The 18229-nt window shown below is 39.0% G+C and overlaps 2 protein-coding genes across 5 annotated transcripts; both read right to left on the reverse strand.

Annotated features, from left to right (window-relative positions):
- Positions 1-14: 14 nt before the first annotated feature.
- LOC122419513 (serine-rich adhesin for platelets-like) lies at positions 15-13665 on the reverse strand. 3 transcript variants are annotated; one of them, XM_043434141.1, is made up of 7 exons: positions 12953-13665; positions 7129-11339; positions 5000-6375; positions 3449-3727; positions 2134-3063; positions 1001-1158; positions 15-682 (listed from the first exon to the last, which is right to left on the reverse strand). In XM_043434141.1, exons 1-6 carry the CDS (start codon positions 13176-13178, stop codon positions 1053-1055), a joined length of 7128 nt encoding a protein of 2375 aa, XP_043290076.1. In that variant the 5' UTR covers positions 13179-13665; the 3' UTR covers positions 15-682; positions 1001-1052. The 3 variants fall into 3 exon arrangements, with proteins under 3 accessions (XP_043290076.1, XP_043290073.1, XP_043290074.1); XM_043434138.1 differs by having other exon boundaries at positions 7129-11360; XM_043434139.1 differs by having other exon boundaries at positions 996-1158; positions 7129-11360.
- Positions 13666-15340: 1675 nt separating this feature from the next.
- Positions 15341-17791, reverse strand: LOC122419515 (zinc finger HIT domain-containing protein 2). 2 transcript variants are annotated; one of them, XM_043434143.1, is made up of 6 exons: positions 17775-17791; positions 17504-17657; positions 17150-17438; positions 16457-16723; positions 16054-16257; positions 15341-15874 (listed from the first exon to the last, which is right to left on the reverse strand). In XM_043434143.1, exons 2-6 carry the CDS (start codon positions 17551-17553, stop codon positions 15560-15562), a joined length of 1125 nt encoding a protein of 374 aa, XP_043290078.1. In that variant the 5' UTR covers positions 17554-17657; positions 17775-17791; the 3' UTR covers positions 15341-15559. The 2 variants fall into 2 exon arrangements, with proteins under 2 accessions (XP_043290078.1, XP_043290079.1); XM_043434144.1 differs by lacking the exon at positions 17775-17791 and having other exon boundaries at positions 17523-17660.
- Between the last annotated feature and the right edge of the window lie 438 nt (positions 17792-18229).

The following is an 18229-nucleotide window of genomic DNA, read 5'->3' on the forward strand; positions in this document are numbered from 1 at the left end:
ATGAATGATAAATATTTTTAGAAAAAATCATTGAAAATTTATTGTACAGGTACAGAGGTGTATTAACTGTATGAGGTATATACGTATCGTAGAGAAATAGAAAGAAAAAGCAGGAAAAAAAGTACTAACATCCGTGAGGGCACTCCAGGTGCCTTAGGATTCGCCCGAACTCGTATCGATTATCTTCTTTGTACATTTCACAGTCTCCATAAACGAACGTTCAACGATCTCATACACGACTTGTCTTTCTCCCGCTTTACGTCGATACTTATTACTTTTTTGAACATATTTATATAATTTTTTTTGATATTAATATTCGAGAGGCTCCTCTCAGTGGCGTGTCTACGCGAACGATTTTGCCTTTCGATTCTCTTTACATTTTTAATGAATTTTATATTTATATACATACACACACAGATGCGAACGCGCACTCGGTAGGAATGATGACAGAAACGTGTCAACGCAAACGAATCGTTCGAAAAGAAACTTCTCTCGGAATTGAATTTATGCAACGGAAACCCCCGAATATCCTGGCTTTTACGATTGCTTTTTCATTTTTTGTGCTGTTTTATTTTTTTTCATGAAGAAAACTTACCATCTGGAAGCGCAGCGAGTATTCGATCAAATTGGAAAGCAATTCATCTTCCTTGTTGTTATTTCATGTACCGGCTGTATACAGCACCTGAAATATTGCGAAATGGAAAACAGTTTTAGCTTCGAACGAGTTCATCGGTGTCAAAATCCCTTGATATTCATCCCACACCCCTCCTTAACATTTTATCTTCCACAGGTTTCAGTTTATGAGAAAAGGAAAAATTCGTTGCGGAAAAAATAAAAAAGAAAAAAATTACTAACAATAAGCATTGAGAGAGATGATAATAAACGATAGAAATTCGTATAAACGGAATTTTCTTTGACGAAGAATCATTTTTTGTCTTTAACGAGTTTCCGTTGGGTTTGTTAATTTTTTATGCTCGACTAATGTTTAGAACCACCTTACGTATTCAAGTTTCGTGGTGAATCGCTATTTTGTTTCGTAGCTACGAGCAAAGCTACTGGCATCGACGAGCAGGATCGAGATGGTAGTATTGACAATCACCGTCGTTGCACGTCCCCATGAGCTCGTAGGGACAGAGTATTCCATTCGGATCGACGATCCTGAATTGGGACGAAGAAAATACAGAAATTCCCTCAACAATGTAGCATTGACACTTCGTGGATATTTAGGGTCGCACAATTTCAAAAATTTCTTGTTAATTGATACTCGACACTTTATGAAATCCTAATACTCCAATTAACTTCGAAAAAATGGACGGAATTGATGCAATTTTTTTTTTTTTTTTTTTAGTACAAAGAGCTTGTTTTACGCATTTATTTTATATCATACCTGAAACTTTATAATTTTATTCATTTCGCACGACTTTATTGACGCATTTTCGATTGATCATGAATATTTATCATTTCTATGCATTAGGTCAAATTTTTTCACGTTTCAAAGAAACTCAAGGAAACTTCGGATATTATGAAATATTTTCTAATATTTTTGTTATTTTCATAAAGTCAAATGATTTCATAATTTTATTGGATGCATTTGCATTTTTGAAATAATTTCTTCTTTCATCACATCAAATTATCGCCCAAAAATTTTTTGTACACCCGTTTTTATGATAAAATTCAACATCATACAGACAACATCATACTTTTGACTCATTGAATCAAGAGCCAGTACCAGCTCCAAAGAATCAGAGGATTTTATAAATTCGGTAAATTATCAGTTTTTAAATGAAATCATTAATGATGTTTTGGTAATTTGATTATTTCATGTCGAATTCGTAACGTCTGAAAAATGACTGAATTCATTCGAAATTTCCGCGGACTCTTAAGTACTAAAATGTATGTAAAATGAAGAGATCAATGACATGCAGCGTTTGAGATTCTTCCTAATAAAAGAGAAAATGTATTAAAACTTTTTGATAAGACTCTTGGTGGTTTCAAGATAAGTCAAAAGGAAAAAAGGACTGAAAAACACTAACGACTCTGACACGCGTATATACTCACACATGCAAGAATAATGGAAATATGAGTTTGGCGCGAGGGAAAAGAAAACGTTCGAAGAACGCGATAAGAACCCACCTTGTAGTTTTAAAATGTGCGAGGACGGAATTATAGGAACTGTGTCTCCGTTTGCCGGTATTTCGTGAATCTTTTGGTAAAGAGAAAGTGGGTGATACGGATCTCGAAGTGCCAGGTATGGATAGCTGATCTGCAGTCCGATGGCATGCAGAAACTTTTGGAGCGAGTGATATGGAATTTATTTCTGAATTTATTGTTGTCGATGTGGTGGCTCCGAGTTCAGGGTCTGCGACAGTGTCGAGGGACAACATGTTTTTATTTATCTCTACCGATCGACGACTGATTGTTTCCCGCACGTTTAAAGCATTAATTTCACGAGTTGGGGCATTCGATTCCGGTAAACTTCCAACTTCCGACTCATCGAGCGTAACGCTCGTTTCCGAGTGAATTGAGTTTTCTGTTTCTTCGGACGGAGCATTTCTGGCAGGCACGTTTACAATCTCGTTCACCACATGATTGATTTCTGTTGAGCACGAAGTCTGTTCATCGTTCCCTCCATTATCTATTTCTCCCAACCTCGTCACCTCTGTCTCTTCTATTCGAGGCTTGAGTTCACCCTCGTGTGGACACTCTGAGAACGAATCCGTTGGGCTCTCTTGTTCGAACTCCGGTACAGGATCATTCGATTCTCCGATCGAAACCTCGTTCTCTCTCGTCGGTTCATGCTCCTCATTTGCATCGTCTTCATCGTCGGTTTCGCCCATAGGCGTGCTTGGCGTGTCGCTACGATTTATTGTCTCGTTCAAAGACGTTATTGGATTCTCGGCTTCTATCGAAGTGACATCAGGCATCGTTGACGAGAAAGTTACGTCTCCAGAGCTGTTCAATGAACTATTCGATGTTGATGTTTTCTTTTTTGACAGTTTCCGGGTGTGAACAGCCACTTCTTTTAGTTGTTCGTTCAGCAGTCGAGCATTTGTATTTGGTATCCTGAAACATGAGATTTTTTTTTACAAATTTTGCGAGGTTAAGTTGAATCATGCATAACAAAAAATCTGTAAAAAGAATCGTACAAGTTCATCAGTTGAAAATTTTCAAAAATTACTTGTATGAAGTTTTCGTACTTGGTATACGAAATAAAATAAGAATTGTTGAAAAATTTTATGTACAGTTGAATAATTTCAATTTAACATTGAACTAATTCAACGAAAAGGAAACATGCATGAGTAACTTTTATTTGAATTCACTGAAGATTCATCGCAGATGAAATTGAATTCAATTTGCGTTTTTTGAGGTATTTTAAGGTCAAATTATTATTCTTTAAGGGCCTTTGAAGTGGTTTTAAGTCAAGCACGAGACTGAGTCTTTGTCGTACTTGTAATTCGGTCCTACAACTCGGTTCCCAAGCCCTTGGCATATCCTCGAAAGTTTGTAGCACTCTCGACGACCGTGATTTATTTTTTCATGAGTTCTCGTTACTCTTGGCCCCATATCGTTCATTTGACGACGTTGCTCGGTTAATCGGTCCTCAGCCGCTCTGAGTTGTTCTCTGAGTCGACGAACTTCGGCTACCAATTTCGTTTGAATCTCCCGTTCGAATTCCCACTGACGTAGATATCTTGACATTTCCGTCAAGTCTTCCAGGACCATATTCCTAAATTATAATTACAACGATATTTAGGTCTGATTCCACAATGCTGATGGTACGGAAACAATGAAAAAAAAATTCATCTGGATAATTGAATCTATTTTTAAAGAATTACTATTCACTTTTTTACATTTTTCTAACATAATCATGTTCTTGGAGCACACTGACAATTATTATTTGTTGTACCGTCAACATAGTGTGTGGAGAATATAAAATCAGATAAAACCTGCCAAACTTTTTCTGTTTAGAATACCTTCCATTAATTTTCAATGAAAATAAGAAGAGCTGCAAGCACTTTCAATTCATTATTCTGAAACGTGAACTCTTGTTAATAATCAGCATAAATACTATTGCGAACGTCCGTTGCAATAGGAAGATCCCTACATTAATATATAGGGATCATAAATGAAATGAACTGAGCCTGAAGAACTCTTCGAGAAATCAAAAGAAATTACTAAGAAAGTGTTTGAAGAAAAGACTGCAAAAAAAAAGGTTTTATTAATATTCTTTCTGTTTTAAATCATGGTGAATAATAATAATTAACAAATATCAAATTAAAGTCGAATTTATACTACTTTTTTCAAAATTATGTGCATATTTTAGTTTGGGGTTAAGGTATTTATCGGGGCTTGCATTTTTCTGAATACAGCAATATTTTATTATAACGAATTCGCTTCCCTGCAACGAGAATAGCGTCGTAGTGAGTGACTGTTATGAAGATTTTTTTGTGACTTTTAAACGCCGATGTGTACTGCGCAAAAAATTGTCGCCGAGGTGTTGAATTTCATTCTCTACGAGTGCGATTGTGGTTTCCTCTTACTCTTGAGAAAGAGGTTCAAATTTTAAATAGAGACGAAGCATAAACAATGTGATCATTGAAATTCATGCAAAAAATACATCCGACTAGGGGAAGAAAATGTACCGTTTTTCTGTAAGAAATGAGCAGTAACTCAAAACTCCACTTTTATCGAAATACACAAAAAATGTATCAACTTAAAAGAGAAACCTTTTTCGCTCCGTCCTGAATTACGTGCAGAGGGTAGAAATATTTTTTTAAAAGATAAAAAGTAGGAAGTCAATAATGTTCCATCTACAAAACTGAAAATAATTCAAGGTAAATACGAATTTTGTGAAAAAATAAAATAAAATATTTGAATATTGCTCTGGAAAGTATACGGGTTCATAATTATTCTATATAAACTGCAACTTGTTGGTTATTGAAATAGCCAAACTGAGCCGATGTGTAATCGAGAAAGTGTGCAAGAATATTCGACTGACCTTTTCGCCACTAAATTTTCTTGAGTCTCCAGCAAAAATTTATTCTGCTCGTCAGCTGAAAGTGTTTCCAAAGTTTTAAGTTCGTTTTTAACATCCGTACGAATTTTTTCCCAAACTTCTTTCAATTGATGTTTCGTTTGTTTTCCAATCGGAGTGTTGCAACTTTGTGTATCATTTAACCTCATCGATTGGAGATTTTCGTGAGTTTGTAGATGATCGTTACTGAGAATCAAGGTGGATGCGGTCGATATGTTGCCGAGGGTCGATGCATCCGACTTACTCAGACTATTTTCACTTTGGTCTTTTTCAACATTTCTCTTCGAAAGCGAGTCATCGTTTCTCCTCATCGCATTACTCTCGTTAAAGCTTAATCTATTATCACAGATTACGGTTGATTCTATTTGCATATCACTGCTTACGGGCAAGGATTTCGAATCGGACGAATCACTCGTTGTTGGGCCAACTGTTACTTTACGACCGGCTGGACCTCTTTCGACTTGAATCTTAATGAATCGATTGTTCAGCTGTTCAGTCGAAAGGATCCTCAACGCACCGTTATTTCTCGAACCAACCAGAGCATCAATGTTCTCAGCAAGATTTGTACAGTTTTTTAACGAGTCCGAAGACATAACCGATCGATCAGTTTGGATTTTGTCATTGGGTATTTGAATAGTCAACGTTTCGGTTCCTTTCAAGGATCCCACGAAATTGTTGTTCGCAATCCCGGTTCCAGAGGCGGGAATAGATCCCGTGAGGCTCGTAGCCGAGGTCATTTTTATACGTGCAGGGACAACACTCGGATCTTTCAATTTCCCAAGATTTCCAACGTTCTCCTCCATCGGGGAGGCGTTGTTTTGCTTCGATTGCAACGAAGTTTTTCCTGCAGTTATGCTTGTAGATGTTTTCGTCACACTGGGCAATGGAGCATTTGCATTTAGAGATTTCGGAGTCGACGTGGTTGCAGAACTTCTTGAAGCGTTTGCGTTCCTCGATATCACTCTGGCGGTATCTGCGCCCGAGCTCAAACTTGATTTTTTGCTCGTTTCTATCGGCGCTTTAACAACTTTCATGAGGTTCGATAATCCGCCACCTTCTTCCGGTTTATGCAGGAGTTTTTCTCGGCCCGAAGCAACTGTTGTGCTCCCCAGGTGAGATGAAATTTTCTGTGTATGAGATTTTGCCAACAGCGTTGCAGCGATCGGACTCGCCGGGGACAACGGGCCCGGTGGTGTACACGGTGATCTGACGTTCGTATTCTGCGAATTCATCCCGTTGTCCATGTTTTTTTGCAACATCTGTCTTTCACGTTCCATTATCTGTTGTTTCAAACGACGATATTCCTCCTGTTGAGAGACCGGCAAATGACGTCGCACGGCCTAGGGAAAAAAACACGAATTAAAAAAATGGCAAATCAACGAGTCGAATCCGCATTAAATCTCCCATTCCACGTCAATTCGAACGGCTTGTCATCAAGGCCAATCTCTAGGGATTAAGATGTATCACCAACTGACCTTGAGGCTTTTCCTTTCGTTAAATGTGAGATCACAATCCAAAATTATCAAGTTTTCAACCGCATTTTTATCAGTCTTTTAAATTTAGTAAATTATTTCAGATGGACCTTTGTATCACATGAGATTAATTCGAGTCTTATCTTCAAACAACACGATACTCTCAACAAGATAAGTTTTTCGTGTTCGGGCAGTGAAGCTTTCGAAAATAAGAGTGGTCGTGTTATTGCACGACCGCATTTGACCTAACGACCAGAAAAACTACGTTAGACGTTATCCCAAGTGAATTTCAAAGCTGTACGAAGTCATGAAACCACACAAAGTAGTTACGATCGAGCACTCACTGCGCGTGAGAATGTTTTCATTCATTTGTTTACATGTTTCTTGGTCTTTCTCGAGATATATTTCTATAAGTCGATTATGTATTCCCCCATGATCAGTAACGAATACAATTCGATTAGAGGCCCAAAATTTCTGAGCTTTTACCGTTTACGACGAATGTAATGAAAATATTTGAAGTAATCCTATCTTCGTAGACGTTTAATGATCATGATTTAACACAGATTGATTGGAATTCCGATTGTTGGGGAAATATGAATAAAATAAAAGATGGTATCTTACCAAAGGCGTGTTATATATGCCTAAATCTTTAACGGCCGAGTTGGAAGGTGCAGGAGATTTCGTGACGTTCGTTGTAACCGTCGAACTCGGTGTGCTCGCTGTGGAAGCGTTAGATTCGGTTTTTTTTCTTTGATCTTTGAGAAATCGTTCGAGGCTCTTTTCAAAATCGGTAGTAGGTATAGAGAGTGGTTTTTGTTTGGTTGTTAATGTATCACCGGACTTTAAGGTCGAGTTTGTTTCTTGGTTCGGTGAATCCGCCTCACTGTCAGTGTCGGATTCCAAACTGATAACTAGCGTCTGAGTCTTCGACGATGAATTAGCCATCTTAGGGCTCGCTGGTCGAGCGTTTTCGTAGGTTTTCAAATTGTTGAGGGTAATGTTCCTCGAGCCCGTAGGGGCATTGTACGAGGTGGCCGCTCTTTGCAAATTCAGCCGTTTTTGCAGCATGGCGTTTTGATATTTTTTCGCGTTATTTACGACTCTGGTGCTGGCCAAAGCGGGCAGAGCCTTTTTAGCAATTTTCTTCGGAGGGTTTTTGAGGACAACACTACTAGGCCGTTTCCTCGGTGTCAGGGGAGACGAGACCAACGAGGAGGACGACGGTAAATTGCTGCTCGTTTCGGTCGCAAGGCTTTTTTTTATCGCGACACTCTTCGACGGATCTATCGGTGGATCGATTTTTCCAGGTGGCACGGAACTCGCCGAGCTCGGAGATTGGCTCGACAGTAGAGGGAGTCCAGCACTTCCGAGTGAATCGCTGTTACCGACGACTTTGTGGACTTTTTCCAAAGGCCTTTCTAGACTCGCATCCGCCGAAGTTGTATCGGCGAATCTTGTCGTTTTGACAACCGGATTCGCCGTTTCCGGTGTAGCCTCTACGATTTTAGCTCGTTTCGGCAACGAAGCCAGCAACAAAGCTCGCAGAGCTTCCTCGTCTTCGTCCAAACTGAGTCTCCTGCTTTTCTCAGCTTCTTCGCTGCTCTTTTTTGAGTCTTCCAGCTGCTTGGCTGCGGGATATTTAAGCTCCTCGTTCGCCGGCCTTTCATCATCGAGCGCGTCGTTCCTCTGTGCCTTCTTGTTCGTCTCCGAATCCTTCGGTCCTTTCAATTCGCTCGAACAGTTCACCTCCTCCTCGATTCCCATTGAGCTTCGCGTTAGTTTTTCTCTCCTCTCGCTGCTACGACGATTTTCCAAGAGACTTTGTTTTTCGACGTTGTAGCGAGCTCGACGATTCCGTCCACCGCGTCGAGTCCTTTTCTTCTTAGCGGTTTTACTCGAATTCGCCTCGCTCGATAACTCGACGATATTCGTCCGTGCCGGATTTTGCGATCCAATCGACCGCGAATCGGAAGCAGTTCGATTATTCGGCCCGCGTCTCTTGGATGCTCTTTCATCGGCTGCCGGTGAGCTCGAAGCTCTTCTTCTCGAGGCCTTGTTATCCGTTGCTTCTTTCGACTGTTCGCTCGATGAGCGACTAATGTAATTATCGACACTCTTAGCTTTTACTGTTTTCGGACTTCTCGATTTGCCTGGATTCAATGCCCCGGATTTTTCCTCGCCGAATGTACTTTTCCGACGGCTGTCCATCGGTTTCGATGACTTATGAGGATTCTGCGAGTTCCCCGTCGCCGATGACGTCCCCGACGCTTGTTTTGTCGGGATCTCGGATTTATCGGTAGGATTTTTAATCACGTTCGCAATCGCACTGTCCGGAATCTCCTCGTTCGATTCAACAGCCGTCGGAAGATCGTCGCCAAAAGAAGAGTTGAAAGCAGCCGCCGATGCCATAATGACTTGGGGCTTTTTTAAAATCGGACACAATTTGATAGGCTTAAAAGTTTTGGTTGCGTTGAGTCCTGCTATTTCGAGTTCGCTTACAGGCCGCATTTCGGCACTTTTGAAGCTCGGTTCAACCGGATTTTCCAATCGCTTCGGTGGCAAAGGTTGTTGAAGTTGTTTGTTCGTTTTGAGAATAGTCGCTGGTACGAGAGTTTTGTTGACGAGCGTCGGAATTTTGTTGTCGTCACGCGTAACGTCTGGTAATCCTTGGAGATAAAGAGGCTCGTTCGACAACGATGCGAAACTGGAATTAATGGCGATATCGATATTCGATGATCCTTTCGTCACCGGGACCAACGGACTTCCGTCAATGTCTATCTCCGGCAGCTCGTCGATTATCGCTTCGTAGAATTTGATGCTTTCTTCGTCCTGTGGAAATAAATGAGCCGATAAATTGGACGGACATTTCGAGGACGGTTCGCCCCGCGCTGCTATCGCTTTCGAAGTATTTTCGACCTCGGGCATTTCAGCTTCGTTCATAGACATGTTCAACATCATGGGCACGAGATTGGTCTCCCCGGTCCACGTGGCATTTTCGTGGGAATTTTCGCGGACTTGCACGCTTTCACAACAGCTCTTGGGAGCGGCGACGTTCGTGTCCGGCGAGAAATGGGTCAACTCGGGATCGTAAATCGGTGCATCGGTCGGCGAGTAGGGGGTTTCGATGTTGGTCATACCTTTCGGAGGAGGCGACGCGACGTAGTCGATTTTTGAACCTTCAACCGGCTTCGAGGGCGAATAAGGAGCGTCGGGATTGTCTATGTAATTGGTGAGGCTCTCTGCACTCGTGTAACCCGATCTTTCCGGCGAATGAGACATACTCGTGACCTCGGGAGTATTCGTCTTCGTGCTTTCTGGTATGAAACTATTGGAAGTAACCGAAGAAGTGAGAGGTGGACGAGAAGCGTCGCCGCACGTTCCGAGGCTCACCAAGTCCCTTGGATCTTCGGCATTTCCAACGTCTGTCGATAAATTTCGAGGTGTGTCCTTCGAAATAATTCCATGCGACGTTTCGTCGTCGACGTTGATTCTCCGAGCCGTCAAATCGTCGGTGGGCGAATACGGCATTGAATCTTTTTCTCGTTCGACGTCCGTGTCGAGTTCCATATCTTCAGGATTATTAGTCTCCTCGTTGTGAACCGGTGATTTGGCCATCGGGGATTGGGCGCTATTGTCCGAAAGTTCATCGGGTGTTGGAACGGCATCGAGGAAGCTGAGGCTGAAAGGACTCTCGTTTCCGGCGTTGTTCCCGGCTCGATGCTTCCTCGAGCCAAGACCGCGCTCGACTCTGTTGCGATGTTTGTTCATGACGGCCGAATGGAGAGCGATCATACGTAATTCGAGGGCTTCGCTGTCGTTGTCGTCGCTCAGGTTCGCTTCGGTTCTCGGAGCTGGATCGTTACCAGATTTCGTGGCTTCCTCGTGTTTACTTTCTACTTTTTTTTGCTTCGTCTCGAGTGCCAAGCGTCGCAATAGTTCGATGTCTTCGTCCTCATCCTCCTTCGATTTCCCCCCATCCGGTTGGGCCTTCCGATCGACGTTGTTGTTTTCAACGATGTGCCCACTTTCTTTAGTCGCCAATTTCTTTTTATCCCCTCGAACGATCGTCTCTTTGTTTTTCATCATGTTGTCGAGCTTTTCCTTCAACGACGAGTGCTCCTTGCTCCTCGGGCGCCTGTTCTTCGGTGAAAAAGTCCCGACGCTCTCGAGGTGACGAACTTTTTTCAACAGCTTCGAAGCATACATGTCGACGTGGGCCGGAGACGCGGCCGAGTCTCGGGACTCCCGAGACAAGTCGAGCCTCACCGGCGAACGCGACAACATTCTCCGGGACGATCGTAATTTTCGGGACAACCTTCGCACCATCGGATTCGCATGGTTCAGCACCGGAGACCGCGATCTCCTCAGTGGCGAACGAGACTTCGCGCTACGCCCCGTTCGGTAACGCCGGGATGGCGATCGCATCAAACTTTTTTCCACCAGGGATGTCATGCCGACGTTGTAACGAGGCGACGTTGAATCCCGGTGGTGGGACCTCGACGCGTGTACCACCTTGACCGGCGGATCGTCGATCGGCTCGTGCGTCTCGACGTTTTCCAAAGCCCCGTCGAGCCTTCCCGTCGTTATAGAACCGTGCTCATTACGCTTTTTCTTTTTTTTCTTACGCACTTTCGAAGATTTCGGACTCGTCCTCGAAGCCACGTGCTTCGAATTGCCCGGTAAACCAACCGCCTCCATGTCGCTGTCGCTCGATATCGGCACGAGATCCTCGTCGTCGTTTTTCTCCTGCAGGGTCGAAGTAACGTGCTGCTTCCCAATCATTCCGCTCGACTCTTTCACCTTTCGACGATTCTCCTTTCCATGGTCCCCATCTTTGAGAATAAATCGAACTTCTACTTGATTAGAAACAGTGAGAAAATGAGACTTTTCTAGCTTTCTTTTCTTTGCCAGTCATCGACGTAGAATCAAAATGTTATTTCAGTTCTTTCAATATAGAAATAAATCATATTAATTTATTTATTTTTTTTTTTTCATTTCTGCTTACGCTTCAATGCTATTCGAGCATGCGGTTTACAAGTCAAGCTTTTCTCGCTTCGTATGTTATTACTTTACCGGGACTTCAAATCAATCGCTTTAAAAATACTTTGAATGTTTTTCAAGCACTATTTGGAGAACTAGCTCTTGACATTGGGGCTCTTAAAGTTCCAAAAAATTCATCCAATGTCATATTTTGAAAAAACAAAACTATAAAATACTGAAAAGTAATTAAATTAACGAGCGTGGGATTGTTGCAGGTGGGAGATTGATTGCACGATGCTGGAGTCTGATTCGTGCGAATGTGGAGAAATTTCTTTGTGCTTGCTACATTTCTTTGCAGTTTTAAACAAAGGGTATGAGCCAAAACTCGTCAAAAATATTCCGTCGTCGTATCGAAGCTAAAAGTTACGCAGAGCGAGCTGTCACAAAAGCAAGAGAAATGACCGCAATTTCTAGGAGCTACATTTTTTTACAATGCTCTTCTAATAGGGATGAAAAAAAGTTCAAGCCCATTTTTCCACATTCGCCAAAACTTTTTTTATTCCAAATCGAATTGAGGGAGACAGACAACTGAGCCATCTCCCAATCCCAGTATTTGGGAAAAGTTGATAGATTTCTGAAGATTTTCTCAATTCATTTGAATGTAAGACTTTGTTAATTGTTATGGTTTAGATGAAAATTCTACCGCAATAGCCTGTGAATTTGATTTTCCATTATTGATATCTGTATATAAAATCAAGATGATGATAACTTCAAAATAAATGTTTACTATCCATTTTATTTTTTAAAATAAAATTTGACTTTGAATAATTCAAACATTGAACAATGTTGAAGCACGTTATTATGCTTGCAACTGGAGACAAGATACTCTTACTGCTCTATCCGAGAAAACAGTTTACCAAGAATACCCTAAACATCAGTGAAATTCCTTCAGATTCTAAGACTTATTGTAGGATTTTTGAAAACTTGGGACACGGACATTTATTTTCCGTTCAGCAATCAGAAATTAGCGTGAATGTATTTTTTACTTTAATATCAATGCATTTTAAAGATTAAACATTTTTTGCAAAAACTCTTAAAATTTGCAACAGATTTTCTGGGGAAAAAAATTATTCGTTATAAAGTATCATGATAAATTGGTTAAAGAAATGGTCAGATATTGAATGACTACTTTCAATAGGTTAGAATTTGAAGAAAATTTTTATTGTTATTTTTGAAACTGTAAATTTTATTGTAAACCTTTTTTCTATATAAAAAGTTATCATTTACCTCTGAAATATACCAACTGGGTTTATTAAGATTTATTACATTTTCAGGAAAGTAAATTCTGTAACTTTCCTATAGTCGGACGACTAGGTTAAGGATGCAAAATTTCAGAATCATTACTTTTGAGTTATTTACGAGTAGAAAAAAAAAGCTTATTAATTTAAACGACCGAAGAACTTACCTTGCCTACGATGAAGTCTACGACGAAGGATTCTGGCATAGTTGCACCAAGGTGAACAATGTTGAAGTGACATGCAATTCGGGCATCCACCATTACGAAAACCCAACCTATAATGAGGATGACTCTCCTCGGAGGAGCTCACGTCCTCGAGAGAAATTTCGCCTTCTTCCTTTTCTTCGAATATCTCGATATCATCGGTGCAAACGCTCGACAGATCACTAGCCATTTTTATCTGAACTTACCCACAAATTAGTAATTACATATAATACGTGTATTAATCATTAATTTATATGCTACTGTACAATTGTCACACAAAGCTCTCATTCATTCTCGTAAAATGTCAGTTAGCACAAATCTTCGGGCACGCTTAAAATTTTTTTTCCTCCACTCTTGCAGCCAGAACAAAGGACACTGTTACGCATCGAACGTGATATACTCATACAATCGCGTTATTTGCTTTGGCTCCCACTGAGGGATCCTTATAACCCCGTTAAATTATTGCCTTTAAACCTTCCTTCAAAAAACTGAAATTAACACTAAAAACAAAACCCCGAAGATCACGTTTCAAATGTTATTTTTAACGAATACCAAAATCGCTATTGTTACGATTTGTTTCCGAAATTGAATTCGCGTTAAAATCACTTATTTGCCAGTTTGGTAAACGTCTCTTCCGCAAAAGTATGTTCAATTGTCGCCATCTTGAATAAACACTGACGTCATGTGAAATGGGACAGTGGGACCGTGGGACTGCGTTTTCTTACGAAATATATGCGTGACCTTTTACTACCGGGATTTTCGCTCCAAATTTTGGGCGCTAATATCACTTGATTTTGAATTTATTGTTTTCTTGCATTGCCATTAGAATCATTTGGAACTTGAGATGTTATAAATTTGGACTCCCGTTTTGAGAAACTTAGATTCTACTTGAAACTTGGATTGATTTTATACATCAAAGCAAAAAATTAATTGATCAATTGATACTCGAAGTTATGAAACTGCAACGGATAAAAATACAAAATAAACGAAACGACTGTTCACTAGTGTAAAAAATTCTATAGATAATATTCATTCAAAATATAGTTCGAAAAATGGACACTTGTGCTAAGTACATTGTACCGAAATATTCATCAGACAATATTACACTTTTGCTAGAAGGTCAACATCCAACACACAATTTATGTGGGAAAAAAAGTGTTGAATTTTATTCAACGATAAAACAATAATCTTCGCGAGCTTCGGGCGAGCAGCAACAGAACTGTCAACGTACTCGTCCCGAGACTACAGAGTCCGTTGACATTTTATTTTGAATTTTAAGGACGCTAATCAAGTGCAAAATTTAATGTTAAAATTCACAATGTAAACCTAATGTTTTTTTTCAAATCTTACTTATTCGAACGCGTATTAATTAACGTGCGAGACGGTTATAACCTTTTCATCACCGTTTATGAAGGCGACATTCATAGTCATTCACATTTTTTATAAAAGATGAAAACAAAACTTACCGAAAAAAATTGTCACTAAGTTTCAAGTTGAAGAAATGAAAACGAGCTCGTACAATAGAGCCGTCATGTGTGATTCGCGCTATGAAGTTTCTATGGAAACACGGTAACGGTGTAGGATCGTGTCGGTACAGCATTGGTTCGTAACGAACGCAATTATGTTATTTTACCAGAGCTATAGAAATTGACACGCTTTTCCAGAGGTCGAATTTTTTGATCAAGCAAATCAGAATGTCTCATTTTCATCGAACATTTTTTTGAATACGATATACCGAATTTTGAACGACATTTAATTTTTCAGATTCATTCGACTACTTGAAAATATGCACTCTATCAAATCTTATTCAAATTATCGGTATTACTACTGAATTTTATTACATCGTGAACTATATTGTTGTATAATTGAAACGATTTATTTTATTTATTAAGTTTTTATTCATCTTATTCGTATGCATTCCTTTGTATCGGTGAACTTGAGCTTTGGTAAATCCACGATATCATGTATTCTCAAATACACAAAAGAGCATGAATTCAAAGCCTGGGCGAGGAAATAAATGCTTGTGGTTTTGAAATTTTTTAGCTTGTATTTTCTTGAGAGCTTCTCCGCTTCCCTTGGTAAAAGGAGGAGGTCTTCGGGTTAAAGTGCAGTTTTCTCATTGGTCAACGTCGAATGAAAAAATGTTATGAGCCATCTTGAGTGGAAGTGAAACGTTCGTTGAGGATTCTTATGATGTTTTGATCGGCTGGGAAAAACCCTTTGCATAGAACTCACTTGAAGTTCACTCAATCAGTAGACCAGAATCATTCCTCCACATTTTCGTTTACCAATAAAAGGTGAAGTCGACAAGAATTTATCCACAGTAAAAATATGGTCAACAGAAGTGCAAAGTCCGAGTTTTACAACCCTTTATTTACCTGCGATGTATCCTAAAATATTCATTGTAAATGAGTCATTATTTTCATAACGTGTGTTTTAACTTTCAAATTTTATTTTAAGTATTCATGGGCATCCATTCGTCGAAGAAAAAAGTAAAAAAATTTATTGGATTTTTAGAAAAATATTTGCTTCGTTTTGATCGCAATGTTTAAGTTTTATTGAAACCAAAATTCACTCATCCACGCTTATTCCATATTTTTTAACCCATGATAAGTAATATTCGATTTTTTTTGTGCATTGTAAAACCATCTTTTTGGTCACTTCCGGGGTTGTATCACTGATACGAAATTTTTTCATGAAAGTACGATCCTTCGATTGATCCTGACGCGATAATTCTTTCTTCGCATTTGTAAACAAAAGGTGCAAATCTGAGAGAGCTGCTAGAACATAAAATATCCGATTCGACTTTTCGGGACCGTTGATTATGTGACGGACTGCTTGTTCGGTCGCCACCATTGCTTCCTCGTTCCCACCTAAAGATGGGCACTGTGGAAGTAAATTATATGAGAAAAACGATCAACACGAATGTTGTGCTTGTAAATGATAAAAATTCTCTATTATTATAAATTGAATACAATTATTATTATTTAGATGAAAAATATTGATCAGGTACAATGAGCTACGTCAAAGTTCAACTTCCCTAGAAATAAATTCTGTTAACTCACGTCCATAAACTTCTGGGAAACTGCCTCGATCGCAGTTTTAGAATTTTCATATACTTTGTTCACAAGCATATTCTCGCAAAGTTGGAGAAAAATATTGACAGAGTCTTTTGCTGAATTTTGATGGTCGCCATTACAATGGAGCACCGTATACACGTAAGCATATAGAACATTTAGTATGTTGAATCGAACAAATGGTGATGCTTTCTAGAAGACGAAAATTTAAAAAAAATTATGTGACTTAATCAGTAGGACTTGGTCATTAGTTACGGTAAAAATGATCAGAAAATGTGTATTATTGTATTTTCAATTTCCACGATCTGATCCATTTTTAATAGTTTTGAGAGAAATTGAAAATAATATAACAGCCTTGAATAAAAGAATTAGAACAAAAGCACAGACTCACCATTAGTTCGTTGAAAGCAGGTACAGCAACAATTTTAGGACATTTGGCCACATATTCAGGTTCGATTTTATCATCTACAATTTCCTGTATAACTTCCCTCTCCAAAGATTCTGTCCACCATGGGTTCCATTGGGGTAGGAAATTAGCAACTTCCCCATTACGTAAAGTTGCCTCAAATTCTTGTTTCTCCGCACTGGTCAATGCAGCCCATAGCCGATTGGCATCATCCAAATTAACACTTTGCAAACGTTCTGCCAAATCTGGAACCTTCAAATATTAAGAAAGTTTTTTCAATTACCAAAAAATTAGTTTACAAAATTGCACAATCATCTCATTTGATTAAAACTATCTCGTATTCTTTACGATGAACAAAAATCATTGATGACTACAAAGGGATCTTGCATCAGATTTCCAAAACAGGTTGTATTCAATTAAGTATCTTTGCATTGAAGTAGAATAATTACAAATGGAATGATAATTAAAATTAAAGATAAAATAGCAGCAAAAAAACATTAAAGAGTAAATTATGAGGTAACAACATTGAAATTATTCTTTGTATGATGACTTAGAAACTCAATCTTTTAAATTATGAACAATTTAAAAATAATTGAGAATTTACGATCAGTCTCTCTACAATTAGTTGATTTTATAAAGCATTCAATATTGCAAGATCAAAATAGCTATGTCACTTACATCATCTTCATCATCAGAGTCTGTTAAGTTAGTAGAATTCTCATTATTATCGTCATCTTCATTGGAATCGTTTTCAAACTCCAAATCCTCTGCTTGCATTCTTTTTAAAATATCAATCATCTTGCGTCTTGTCTCCGGATTTTGCTCCTGTACTCTGAGTTCTTCTTCCACACATCTTTTATAAAAACTTTCTGAACACTCCAAATGCAATTCCGATTTATAACATTCCAGGGAACAGTAAGGAATTTCGCATTTTGGACATGTATAACGTTGTTGCGATACGTTACACCTGAAATTATCAATCGTATTGTAGGACGGTGTTTAACCTAAATTTTTTATGTTTCTCAACCTTACAATTGGCATAATTGCTGACCATTGCTCTTCGACGAACTTGCTGCTTCCATTTTTCGTGTATTTGTGAAAAAATGAGTAATTTCCTATCGAATAATACTATCGGATGTGAAATATTTAGGTTCCATTCCCGCTAATTCAACGAATACGAAACCAACTGCCGGAACGAAAAATATATATCAGTTTAGCATTATATATATATATATATAATAAATACAAAATACCAACTGTTAGTAAATAATAAATGGAATATATATATATATATATTTGATACCTATGCGCTTATATATATATCTCAGGATCGACTGGACGGATTTACTTATAACAAAGACCAATGGAAAGGGAAAAATCGAAAAAAAATCGTCACCAATTTTCAGGTTCTTTCATGAAATTTGTTTGTGAGAGCCGTTTGAAAATTCTGTGACGTCATAAAACCGGCATCGGCATATCGGCAGGGCTCGCACTGGCTTTTCTTTTGCGCTGCAGTTTTTCCTTTTATCATACTTGGCGTCGAGCCGCTACCGCGTCTCTTGATATATTTTCAGTTTTTGCGGAGCAATTAAAAATCTCTCTACTTTTTATTTATAGATGGAATTTGGAAACAACCAAAATAAGTGATTCGAATAAATTCAAATCACGGAGTGAGAATCAAATGATAATCATGATGATTCAGTTAAAACCGACAAAAAAGTAATTAACATAGTTCTTGTTGATCCCCTGTCTATTGGT

This window comes from Venturia canescens, chromosome 1 (assembly GCF_019457755.1).
Source record: "Venturia canescens isolate UGA chromosome 1, ASM1945775v1, whole genome shotgun sequence".
NCBI classification, from domain to species: domain Eukaryota; kingdom Metazoa; phylum Arthropoda; class Insecta; order Hymenoptera; family Ichneumonidae; genus Venturia; species Venturia canescens.

What these genes read in the sequence shown, in the direction of transcription:
- LOC122419515 (XM_043434143.1), bottom strand. Translation starts at nt 17,553, where the DNA reads ATGGAAGCAGCAAGTTCGTCGAAGAGCAATGGTCAGCAATTATGCCAA. An exon ending in CTGCTTTCAACGAACTAATG is followed by an intron (nt 16,258 to 16,456) that starts GTGAGTCTGTGC and finishes TTCGTCTTCTAG; the next exon opens with AAAGCATCACCATTTGTTCG. An exon ending in TTTCCCAGAAGTTTATGGAC is followed by an intron (nt 15,875 to 16,053) that starts GTGAGTTAACAG and finishes TTACTTCCACAG; the next exon opens with TGCCCATCTTTAGGTGGGAA.
- LOC122419513 (XM_043434138.1), bottom strand. Translation starts at nt 13,178, where the DNA reads ATGGCTAGTGATCTGTCGAGCGTTTGCACCGATGATATCGAGATATTC. An exon ending in TAGACTTCATCGTAGGCAAG is followed by an intron (nt 11,361 to 12,952) that starts GTAAGTTCTTCG and finishes CTAATCAAGTAG; the next exon opens with AAGTTCGATTTATTCTCAAA. An exon ending in GTTGTAGGACCGAATTACAA is followed by an intron (nt 3,064 to 3,448) that starts GTACGACAAAGA and finishes CTCATGTTTCAG; the next exon opens with GATACCAAATACAAATGCTC.